Genomic DNA, 13,255 nt, shown 5'->3' with positions numbered 1-13,255 from the left:
GTCTATTGCTAATAGAACTCAGGAAACCATACAAGTAATGCGACATGCACTTATCACATTTATAGTCGTTAAGTTTTTTTTTTTTTTAAAGTTGTGTGGTTTGAAAAGGGCCCAAAAATTGTTAGTAGCCATGCCCTGCCTTGGCCAGATGTACAACATTATTCAGGGACGTCGGAACGTTTTCATGAGTTTGGGGGGGGGGGGGGGCGAAAAGATGTATCACACTTACCTCAGTCCTAGAGTGGGGGGTCCGGGGGCCATCCCCCGGAAAAATTTGGAATTTTAGATGCAAAATTGTGCCATTTAATGAGTTTCCGAACCAAAATATTAAATATACCATTCCAAGAATTTGATGACGTAGTATGTATTAAATACTACTCTGACAGTAGATGTAGTACAATTTAAATAAAATACAATCTAGGAAATTTGCAATCATTTTACAGTATATTGACAATCATAAATTTGATTTTCTAATCAATGTGATCACCAATGCAACGTTTGTAACTACTAGTTGAGAAAAATACTACTAGGACCAAACATTTATTCTGGGGAAAAGGAGGGGGGCGAAATGCTACTCTCACCTCCCCATGCATAACAGCACGGGGGCGACTCGCCCCTGCTGCCCCCCCTGTTCCGACGTCCCTGACATTATTCTAGAATGACTGAACTTTGTCAGAAGTATTTTTTTCTCCTAGTTTGTCAGCAGCCTGAGTGTGACCCTCGAAATGAGTTAACTTCAAAATAAACATAAATAAACATAAACAAAAATGTGGGAGATGGATTGGTCGTGACGGTACATGTACATCCGCCGTGCTGAGTCCGCCGTGTGTGCATCACTGAAAACTTGCAGCTAAGTCCTAGATGACAGCGACATACAGCAGTTCGTTAAAATGCTTCCCATTTGCACATAAACTTACCAAAATTTCTTAAACGCTATTGTACACATTCATGTTGAAAAAAGTTCCAAATTTTAATACTAAAGGTAAGATATAAATAGATGAATTAAAGAAATGTTTTTTTTTTTTTTTACCTCGTTCAAGGACATTAAAACCCGATTCACATAAAACAAAGGATCCGACGTAATAATAAATTCTACAAAAGATGTATATTATATTTTCTCATATTTGAAGTGACATACTTTTCAAGAGGCTAACGTAATTGATTGCATCGCTAGTGTTCCGAGCCTAGCAGTGTTGACCCAAAAGGAAATATCATTACAACAGTAATGTCAGTGTTTTATAATAACATATTAACAGTTTACCGCCGCAAATTTTGTGCGTCACACCGAAAACGTGCAGATAAGTCATAAATGATGTCTTGGAACGATACACAAAAATGCATTTCGTAAATGCAATTTCTATAGTGGACTCTCAATATGGACAACAAATTTATCTCGAAACAATATTCTACTGTACAATATTCTATTGTTACTAGCGAAACAAGTATTTAAGTTTTAACATCTTAATCATTTATAGATATTGCAAATCAATGAAGTTATGAAATAAGGTATTTTTTTTTTAATTTTCGGGAATCAAAATACAAATTAAATAAACGTGAATGGCCCGACATAAAAATCACTTAAACAAATGTTGGTTGACATTAATGAAGATTTAAATGCTATAGGTATTACAACAGTTTATAATATGAGAGGGTTGCAGTGGTCGGGGTGTCACAGCGCACTGCACTATGGGGGGGGGGGGGGGGGGGGGGGGTAAAGTCGCTGGCTTGTGGGGCTTCATCCAGCTAACAAGGATCCTACTACGTAGATGGAAAAGCGTGTTTGAATTTTATCACTTTACACCAGAAACAAAACATTTCCTTATAAGATTAGAAATAATATACACTCATGAGAACTATATTTCAATAGCCTGGGTAAATTACAAACAGACTGCCTACATTACGAAAGTGATTGTATGCAGTGGCGGCTGGTGCCTTTTGAAAATGGGGGTTCACAGCATTGGGCTCTTTATATAAAGGATCACCGACCCCCCTCCCTTTTGAAGCGGCGGGTCCGGGGGCCTCCCTCTGGAAAAAAATTGGATTTTAAGGTGTAAAATGGTGCTTTTTGGGCATTTTAAATCACATAAATACCAACAATTTTTTCCAAGTTATTGTGGGGCGAAAGTGAAGTTTTTACCTCCAAAATAGCCACCGGATTTGCCACTCACACTGATAATATAGCAAATGTTAAATTATGCAGTGTGAAGTCTTTTTAAAATAAATACAAATGATTACCATACAATGTAAACTACACAAAATTCTGATAGTTTGCTAGCAAGAGTGTATTGATGTGACCAGTTTTAAATAAGGTCTATCATTTTATCCATTGTTTTGTTGGTAATTATATATAAATAGATATATTGTATTTACAACAGCATTACATTTACAATATTTAAATACAGCATTGACTTACAAAATTTGAATTACCGGTAGTTTATACTTTTCCTTTGAACTTACTTTCCTTAAGCACTAAATATAATTACAGTAGTACAATAGTAATATAAACATATGGTATTCACAAATTTAATTTAGTTTTTAATCTTTTCCTTTGAGAGAACATTCTTTGAGCATCACTATATACATCTTAACTTGAAACGAATCTGAACAATTCACTGTAAAATGAGCTGAAAAATTCATTTCGCCTAAAAATGATGTTTAACAATTGACGAACTCTGGTTTTAACATAGGAAAACATTATGTGAGGATATTATTTAGAATATTATTGAAATTGAAATGCTTAAGTGCAGTTATTATAAACTAAATCTATCCTTCTATGTTTTTTAGAAGAAAATAATTCAATGACCATGACAATAAAATTTGGTATTTTGTTTATCATGTCTTTTTCTATTGAAAGCATGGCTAACGCACTGAGTCTGCTGTCTTCACACATTGTACTACTTAAAAAATGTTTTTATCCTCTTCAGGGTTGAGAAACATCGTTCAGCTTCAGCTGTAGTCATCGGAACAGTTGAAATAATAAGTAACAATTTGTGTGTTTTCGTAAACGTGGTCTGTAAATTGTTTTCAAGGACAAACTGCAGAAGACTAGCTGATCCATCCATATCTCGAAAGTCGTGTCGCTTGTAAATTACTGCTAGCTCAGTTTTTAAACGAGCCTCATCTAAGAAAGGATACGTTTTGGTTGTTTGTTCAAGAACATGAACAGGAAATTGCTTATATTCCTGGAAGTTTTCGGAATCAAAAAGGCAAACTGCAGAATAATATGCTGTGAAAGAAAACCTCTCCTTTACTCGATTAGTAATCACATCACATACTTACTTGGCTGCAACAGTTCTATTTACATGAACATCTTCCACTTTCCTTTTTTTAGAATGCTGCTCTGGCACCGACATTTCAGTTCGCACTCTCACTTTATCCATATTCTCTCTTTGTTTTCTCAAATGAAAGTTGAAAACTGTCAACATTTTTCCTGACTTTATCGGCATCGATGCTCCTTTTTTGTAGCTGATTAAACAAAATGTCTACGTGCGGCATTATATTGTGAAAAACTGTCAGCCAAAATACAAACACTGGATCATTCAACATGCGCCGAATAGCTCCCGACTGGTTGATTGTTGTTGACTGCCTGCATGACGACTCAATTTCGTTCATGCATTCAATCAGTTGTTGTCTGTACTCATACACAGTGTTAACAGTACGACTCTTAAAATTCCATCTTGTAGAAGAAGCACGAGGAATTCTCCTGCCAACAACGCCATCAAGAACAGCAATTCTCTGTGGTGAGTGGCTAAAGAAGTTAGTTAGTTATATCACTCAAATTGGAAAAGAATACACGGACTTGTTGGTTTTGGCTTGTAGATTGTGCCACAATTAAATTCAACTGATGCCCATAACAATGCACGTAATGTGCATATATATAATTTTGTTGAATAATGGCCTGAACACCAATGTAATGCCTACTTCATTACACTAGCCCCATCATAACTCTGAGTTATCAGTTTCTCTTACTCAAGGCCATAACGAGTAACTTAACTTAGTAGTTAAAACAAACTTTTTAAACGTCGCACTAAACGCACTAAAGAAGTACAATAACACGTGACAAACAGCGCCGTCATCATTCTCGAAGAGTGAGCCAAAATGGGAGAAACAGGACAAGAAATGTCGCGCCGCGCACAGGATAGTGTTGCGCACGACTGGACTGTGCTCCTAGGCTGGCTTATGGGGAGCTACCCCCACCACGTCGCTCCGAGCCGAGCGGCGCGCCGTCGCCCGCCTAGCCTCCATCGCTCGTGCGATCCCAGCATAGCTGCGCTTACTCTATAGCGGCGGTTTTGGAAAATATTGCTAATGGTTATAAGACCAAATGGGTTGCATTTATTTATTATTCGATGTGTATGATACTTAAGTATTACAGTAGGCGCCTATTTAAATGAGGCGAGGGGGTTCACGTGCGAGTGTGCTCTAATGCAATAATCGCCACTGATTGTATGAGTCAGTAACTTTCAGATTATACCTTTTGTATTAATTTAAGTAGTTTCTTTAAAACATAGTTTTTTATCTTAAATATAACTATTTTTCTTGATAATTTACATTCTGAAAACATATCTCATATGATGTCATGCTTTATCCTAATTGTGACATCATGTGCGAACCTCATAGTATATGACTTTAAACCTTATTAGCTATACCATTTTCCCATCCCAAACAAACAGATACCAGCAAAATTAAAAATGAACACTTTAATTGTGCTTTATATAAAGCTTGAGTTTATATATATATATATATAAAATTATAAAACCACATTAAAAATCCTTCAAAGAGAAAAGTTTTTTTAAAATATTATCTTACATGCGTTAATTTAACTGAAATTTCCTAAATTGAATAAACTTAACATATTTGCAGCATTTCCTAAACCAAATTAATTTACTAACTTGTGAACTTGACCAGCAAGGTCGCAAGTAACAACCGTCACTCCGGCTTGCAAAGACGTGAGCACCGCCACAGGACGATACACACTTTGGCGCTTAGGCTGCTTTAGCGATTCAACTAATTGCGCTACACTCTTTATAATTATACCGCCTTAAAGGTTAAGGAATAGGCAACAAATTTTACAAAGATGATTTTTACGCTGGAACTTTCATTTGCATGCGAATCATAACTTTATTTCCAAACTCTCCTGACAGTTACTTGACAGTGATAAACCTTACTCCAACTTGAAAACAGAACCGGCCAAGACCTCATTGGCATCTTTACCATTTTTAGCGCAGAACTCGACGACATCTGTACCATCATCAGTTGGAGGTTCTTCAGCCCAGTCTGACCTCTCCTACAATAGCAATGTCAACTCCAATGTCGGGGACCCTGACTGCAGCACCGATGATGGATAAGCAGATCCTGATGACATCACCTATAGAACTAGAGGAGACTTTAACATGCGCAGTGTCTTCAATATCCATGAAGCATCAACTGGTGGTGTTCTATCACCCGACTGTACGTACTGTGACAACATTACAAACATGATTGTTATAATAACTCTGAAAACATTAAATATCAGAGCAACAGCTGTTGTAGTCAGTTTATACACTACGGAAAATTAAAAGACACATCAGGAATTGTGATGGACTAGTAGCGCATTCAATGGGGCCAAAATGTATATTCTGCTGAAAGATATTAGTATGCATAAAGCATTCAAGGCATCATGAAATATATCACTGTCCTTTTAACGAAAATGAGAACTCTGTGCTGTGTGAAAAATGTGGTAATCGACTGTCATGGGAGATACCCTGAAATTACAAGACAAGACACGTAAAGGACTCGCTTTGCCCTCCGTAACGACTAAACCAATCGAGAAATGCTAGTGATGTTTGTTTTTGCGCTTGTAGTAAAGCAGAAATTATAAATAAAAATTTTTATTTGTAATTTTGTTATATTTCCTGTTCCTATCCCTTTTTTTTCTAGTAAATACCTTTTTTTTATATTAAGGATCGAACCAAGCATTGAAACCAATCGAGTCAACCATTATTTTATAAGTGATGTTTCTGATGAATTTTATAATTTTTCCTGAAATTCTAGCTAAAAAATTACAGATACCGCCCACCTTACTTGTTTACGGTCTTTATAAAAATGCAAATAAACAACACTGCACAAGACTGGCCGTTGGCAGCGAAAATGTTGACATTGGGCACATTCCGAAACTGCGACATACTGCAAACAGTATGAACAGGGTAAAGGAGTTACGAAGTCAAATGGTACATAATACTATTTCAAAGTTTTAATGAATAGAATTAAAATATTATTATTGCTTACAGAAATAATATTTAAAATTCTTTATTTTAAAACTTAAAAAAAAAAATCAAAGATTAACTTACAAAAAATATTTGACAATGAATTTAAAAGAAGGTATAAATTGTTGTTCTAAGTACCGAGTTGCTTTCGATGGCATGATTTACACATTGTCTAGCAAGTAGGAGTGGTCAACTCCAGTTGTTGTGAGGACGGAATGTCAAAGGCAGTTATAACATGTTTATTAGCATTATGCAATGCATGTACACCCTGGATACTCCCTCATGACCTCACATGACGGACAGCCAAGCCACTTACTTATCCTCCTACTTTGTAGTGTTTCAACATCATACTGTGCAGTTGAGGATTGCTCTAATGGCAGTATAAATACTGATGGAGTAATTTTTCTTTCCAGCTTCAAAAGCAGTAATTAATGGTTGCTGATGAAGTGACTACCTGAACGTAAGAAATGGTTCATATGTCACATATTTCTTCACGAAACTAGACAGTACAGGGTGTGAACCAGAGCCTGGCTGTACAACACCTGATAAAAAAATTATCTGTAAAGCCATTTCCCAGTGGATGGTTAACTACTTAACTGTAATTTTTTAATGGTAAGTTAAAATCAATTTTGTTCATTTTATCTCCAAACACTTTAGATGAAGGTTGAAAATCACTTCACTTAAATCAAATGTTTTGTTTATCCTACTTTTCATACAGTTATATTTGAAACTGTAGAATTACAGTGTGGTACGTTTAAAAACTAAGAGTCCAATATACATTACTGCTTGTTGCTATAAACCGTTAACCAAAAAGTTGTTAGTCTACACCTATGTGAAAGTAACAGTTAGTGTAACACAAAGTTTGTTCCAGAAAACAAGCAAAACAGCAGTAAAAAAAAAGTTTTACTGTAGTTCACAACCATTGAGAAAAATCCCAAAGTTTGTTAAAAATTGTTTTTATTGAAAATATTGTCATCACAAAAAAAAAACATTTTATGACTAGGGTAACATCTTCAAAAAGATTATCTGTAGTTATTCCAATAATCTTGAATCTTCACACAGCTTGCCCAATACTTTATCACATGCCGTTAAGTTGAAACCACTAACTTGCTGCCATTCCATGCACTCTCTCTTCTGTTAATGGAAACGTTATGCACATTTTCATAGCTATTTCCTCAATTTTAAAAGTTCTTGCGACACACATTGAGGATAAATACATGATACGTGCAACAAAGCAATACAATTAACCACAAAAATTGTTACAACACACACATATATATTAACAATATATGCAGCATGTGTATTTACAAGTAACTAGCAAACCATTCAAGATAATACTATTAGTGCTGTATTACATGTTGACAATCTTCATTTTCAATAACAGTTAATAAACTGTAAGCACCCAAAAGAAAGTTACTGCTTTTATTGCATAGTGAACCCAACTCTGAAAACCCAAACACTGATATTCAGTTTAACTTCCAACAAATATTAAATTTTTCATTGATATGAGAACTGCTGTTTCATCGGTTATCGCACTCATTTCCGAGCAGTCATGGTACAACACACTTGTGGTGGCTGGAATGTGCCTTCGAACACCTACTATCACTTGCGAGCTAACTAATAACTTTAAATAAATATTGTAAACCACATGATTAAAATTTTGTTCTCGTAATCACAATGTAACCAATATTACTTATGTGTGCCATGATGCCAAAAAACACACAACTGGGGTTAACATCAGTTTTGAGTTTTCATGTGGAAGTGAATCCACTGAGGGTTGTTTTAAAAGTAAGACTATGTCTTTGAAAAACACTGCTTGGGCATGCCGCAAACACATCACACAGAGATAAATAAAAGACTGTATACATTAAAAAAAAAAATACAAATAAAGTATTTTCCAGTTAATAACATGGGAAAAAAATTATTACACTCAATGGAGCACATAAAGTTATTTTTAACATGTTATGAGCATTTTTCAATATCACACATAGTCACATCTTACGCACACTGTTATATACAACATTAACAAACCTGGCTCACAGCCATTACTGATTCACTCAACATTTAGATCTTTGAAAACCAAATATTAAATGGCAAAGAAACATAAATGTACCCCACAGTAAATTCAAGATTGCTATTGTTCTTGGATGTTTTGGTGGAAGTTGAAAGGTGAATCATTGGGAATTAATGAAGTCTGTGATGGTTTAATGAGAAGTTGAGAACAGTGTTTTGGTCGGAATATGGAGGCCATTGTAACTTGTGAATTTTCGTCAATAATAATTACAAGCTATAAAATCATTTTATGACCGAGAGACTTTATTTCAGGATCAATCATCGAGACTAACATTTTTTTATGATACCCAGGGAATTCTTAAAGAGGTAACGCATGTCACAGTCGGACCAATTTGAGCTAGCCGGAGGTCTGGACTCTTATATTCCGAACAGACAGATCATATTAAACACAAAAGTCAATGAAGTTCAATCCTGCCACTGCTCGAACGAATGTGTCTGATAGTAGTGTAGGGAATGAACACGGCCAAATTATCCTTCGCGAACGAGCTTCCTTCCTCCAAGTCCGCCATCCGTTAGCACGTTCGACAACACAAGACTTGGACAATCCCGAGGCTCGCACTTCCAATGTCCTGGGGTTACATCGAGACGCACCTCGCGAGCGGGATGCACGTCCTTCTGGGGAAGCGTGAGCAGCACTCACAGCCACGCTCAAACAAGAGCAGTGCCTCGGACGTATCAGTAGCTAGTGAGCTCGAACAATAATAGCTCGACCAAGACAAAGCCCATTCGCTAAGTCAGAGTCCAGATTGAAGAACGAGGAGAGTCCAGATCAACTCTCTCTCGTCAAATGAAAGGTGCACTTCAGACTCATACACTATCTGCTATAGTAAATATTCTATAATAAATAAATTACTGAGAAATGTATGGACATATAACCAATGAATTAATTTTCTGCCCATGTGTACCAACTGCTACGAACATAAATAAAAATTTGAGAATGAAATGTTTTCTTACGGAGTGGTACCAGAGCAAAATAATTTTAATATGTTAACAGCTTAAAATTTATGTTTACAATCCAATTTAATAAAAATATGTTTTAACAGAATTGACTAATTATTCAAACAACAATAAGTTAAGAAGAGACCAAAATTTTAGGGAGTGTAATGTAAAATTTGATATTCTTTCATGCATAACTAGAGCAGCGGTTTCCGAAAGGTGTTCCGTGAGTCAGGACGAATGTCATTTAAAGCAGGCACAAATATTGTCAAATAACTTTCTTTGGGTTGGGGTTCCGCCAAACGAAAATTAGATCATAGGGTTCCCTGGCCGACAAAATTGGGAACCGCTGACTTAGAGACACGTTTACTACTTAAGTGCACAAAATAGAATCAAAATATTATCTACTTTATTATATCAGATGAATGTTTGAATTAAAAACAAGATTAATGAAATCATTGAATATGTATTGATTAATTTTATGACAAATTTGTCTAGTGCTTTAAAGGTGTGAAAGAATCACCTTCAGTAGATCAAAACAAAATCAAGATAAGATTAGGAAAATCCTCAGAAATTGAGACCAGATTGACAATATAATCTGACTCTTAAAGCTAATACATCAAAAAAGAGCAGAACTGCAGAAGAAACAGGTAGGTAGATATGCTAAGGTTTATCTGTACGTGTAGGTCCAAGAATACCCAAATTAGTCAAAGAAGACTCAAAATTATTTCATTATTTCTTTAATTTTTCATTCTCAAAATTTAAAATCTCTTTCATACTCCATCACATCTAACATTAATGGTTAGTATTTTTGAAATGGTTTTGTTTACACACAGGTGTAGTAAACAGAAAACAGTATTATTTTATCGCATCCACTGCATCAGTGTTTGGGTAAAAGGGACTGAGTTCTTGCTCAAGGCTATCGGACAGACACACCACCGCTGTCACTGCGCAGGTGCCGAAGGAGAGGTGACACCCAGTTGGTGGCATCACTGTCACGTCTCAATGACACACGCTGGCAACCATGAGCTTCCTTCTCTTTGCAGTATTCTGAATGAAACGAATCACCGGACAGGCCGTATTTCGTGTTTATACTATCTCCACTGTTAAATAAACACAACAAAAGAAACTGGAATACATTTACTTAAGATGGATTTAAAACTAAATCTCAAAATACCTTTTAACTACCAACAATCTTGAATGAAGCGGCCTAGAAACTACCAACGTTCACACCGGGGTTGTCTGCTGTTTCAGACACACACTGGCTGCTTCACAACCTTTTCATTGAGCTGAGATTTTTAAAGTGTTTTCAACTACAATACTGATTCAGGCTTTTACTATGTTCTCAAAAATTACCAAATGACATTAAAAATTACACCAGATGAGAGATATTTTCTACCTGGAATCTTTATCAGTGTTGTCAAGAACACTTGACTATAGACAACATAACAAAATTACTAAAAAAATTACTTCAACATTAACATTATCTGCACAAAGTCAATGTTCATGGTAAAAACACTAAAAACATGTACATAACAATAAAATAAAGTAATAAAATTTTAACAAAAAAAAAAAAATATTTTTACAAATAATACACAAGTACAAACAAAAAGTCAAACCTAACTTTACTCTTCAAATTCAGGAAGAAACTGGCTTCCGAGTTTAGAAATGTGTGTGAGTCGAGAGGCATGGCATGGGTGTACACATTAGTTCCGTCATATGCAAAAATTTATTTCACCATTTCATGATTAATACTGTGAATATAAAATTAAAATGTCATTTATAAGAAAATCAGCTGTCGGAAATGTGGGCAATCTAGTACCCAGTAGCCGTGTTATTTACACTGCAGTACTGTGCTGGTTTATCTTCACACTTCATTTACATTCAGCAAGGTGCTTTGTTACACTCGACAGACATACATAAAGTACTTGAACTGGCGAACAGAACAGAGGCGACACATGATGACGGAATAACTGCATCATCGCGCAGTAACTGCTGTACTCGTGTTCCGCGGTCTCGCAGTAGCGCAGCTCCAAGTGTTGCTTACGGGAAAGAGAGCAACTGTATACTGATTAGAATTTGAATTTGTAACAAAATTTTTACTTTTTCTTTGGCCTTACATATAAAGGTACAGTTTAATTCGTACCAATATTTAGTAAAAACTATTCTTATTCACGCAGGCTCATTCATGTTAAAATACTAACTGATGTACCCGCCAGCAAACTGCCCTGAAGCTAGGCACTTCGCGTCATGCCGAGAACACTCATCACGAGGGCGCCCGCTCCCGATGACAAGCTAACCACCTTGCTTGGCACATCGCTTATTCGAGAACTGTGCCCCATGACTGAAACACTCGACAAAAGATATCAATAAATGTTGTAATTCAATAGTCTAACACACATGATGCTTTAGTAGTGTTACAACTGCTAGTCAATATTGAACAGTTTAAATAAGAAAAGAGTTGATGGTAGCGCCACATGGCGAACTCAAACTCTATGGCTGACAGAACCCTGGATCAGTTCAGAGAGACCTTGTACATAGACCTGGTTCATTTAGTCTGGCACGACTACTGCGCTATTAACAGGCCGGGGAACTCTGAGTAAGTGTTCAGTACTTGAGCAAATAAGATTCCAAAAGAATGAAAAGTCGCTACTCGTCGATTGTGCTTATAACTGAAAAGCATACAAATCCTTCTGATAACAATCAATAGCTTTTAACACTTATTAGTTCGTTTTGGTTGTTGAAACTGAAAGACCAAAAGCTCTGCAGCAACACAATTACACAGGCGTTCTGCAGGTTTCTTGTAAAACTAAAAGAAAAAAAAAAATTGTGAGGATGATCTGTAAGTGTAACCTCCCTGACAGCCAATCAAAGCATCATTCAAAGACAAGTTTTCTTCCTACCTGACAGTTCCGTGTGAGAAGTGCCGTCATTCCTCGGACTTCGGGGCTGTCCGTTGAACAGGGTGTCCCTTGTCCAACCCGACACTGTGGCCAACCTCGTCGCCCAACAGTGCTCTCGGCCACTGTCGCACACCGGCCACTTGCTACGAGCCTAACTGTGACGAGATCGACATGTTCTTCAGGGAGCTGTCTGCACGGTGCTGGCATTGGATTACTTGTGACGAACATGCGTTTCACTATGACATGCTGAAATTATTTTTAAAAAGTTTTCTAGCAAAAAGAAGATATACTTCAATTCATCAAGGAATGGAACATAATTAAGATATTATGCATGTTCACAACACTGTTATTTTAGGTTTTCAGCTTAGTGCAAAATGCTATACCGACCAGATACCAACAAAGCCTGCATGTACTTTCCAAGTGTAAAGTCTAAGGAGTGTTGTTTCCAGTCCTTCAGTTGCATATTGCCCGAGAACAGAACGCTAGTCCCATGCCTTGCACGCAAGGAGACGTGGCCCCTGTCCTCGGTCGCGCACACACGTCCGGGCAGCTCGCCGCAGTGGCTCGGAGACCCCGGCGCTGGCGAGCTCAGGAACACGGCAGCTGCCTCACGGGGCAGAAGGCACGCACGGGCGTGTGCTGGGACGAGAGGAGAGTATACAGGGGCGCGGGGCGCGTCGCTACCTGCCAGCTCGAGTCATGTTGACGCACAGCTGGTGGTCGCGCAGATCGCCCCAGCCGCCGTTGCCCTTGCGCAGCTTCTGCTTCTTGCTGGTGTTGGTGACGGTGACGGTGAGGTAGCTCGGGAACAGATGCTTGGCTGCGTGTTTCAGCACCTGCTGCACCTTCGAGATCACCGCCGTCGACTCGCAGTTGGCCTTCTTGTGGTGCACCCCACTGCAACAGCCAGTCCCGTCCCAGAGCACTTCCAGCACTGCACATTCTCCACTCAGCCTCTATTAGCGGGAGCTGCTCTGTGCTGCAACATGGTTGCGAGGACTCTATGGGTTAGGAGCCGCCACAACCTCTCTGAACACCCGCTCAACTATAACCGTCTTGTATCTGGGACAAGTAGCTTACACAAATAAGTGTACTAGA

At 37.6% G+C, this 13,255-nt stretch overlaps 1 protein-coding gene across 3 annotated transcripts in view; it reads right to left on the bottom strand.

Moving 5' to 3' along the window:
- Nucleotides 1-7,185: 7,185 nt before the first annotated feature.
- LOC134542370 (alpha-1,6-mannosyl-glycoprotein 2-beta-N-acetylglucosaminyltransferase-like) overlaps nt 7,186-13,255 on the bottom strand; it is a 58,349-nt gene continuing 52,279 nt past the window's right edge. For all 3 annotated transcript variants that reach the window (XM_063386550.1, XM_063386548.1, XM_063386549.1), the window contains one exon: nt 7,186-13,054. In XM_063386550.1, coding sequence (XP_063242620.1) covers nt 12,838-13,054 — 217 coding nt within the window. In that variant the 3' untranslated portion in view covers nt 7,186-12,837. The remainder of the gene's footprint in view (nt 13,055-13,255) is intronic.

Source organism: Bacillus rossius (genome assembly GCF_032445375.1).
Source record: "Bacillus rossius redtenbacheri isolate Brsri chromosome 4 unlocalized genomic scaffold, Brsri_v3 Brsri_v3_scf4_2, whole genome shotgun sequence".
Taxonomy (NCBI): domain Eukaryota; kingdom Metazoa; phylum Arthropoda; class Insecta; order Phasmatodea; family Bacillidae; genus Bacillus; species Bacillus rossius.
This window is presented reverse-complemented; position numbering and strand designations above follow the sequence as displayed.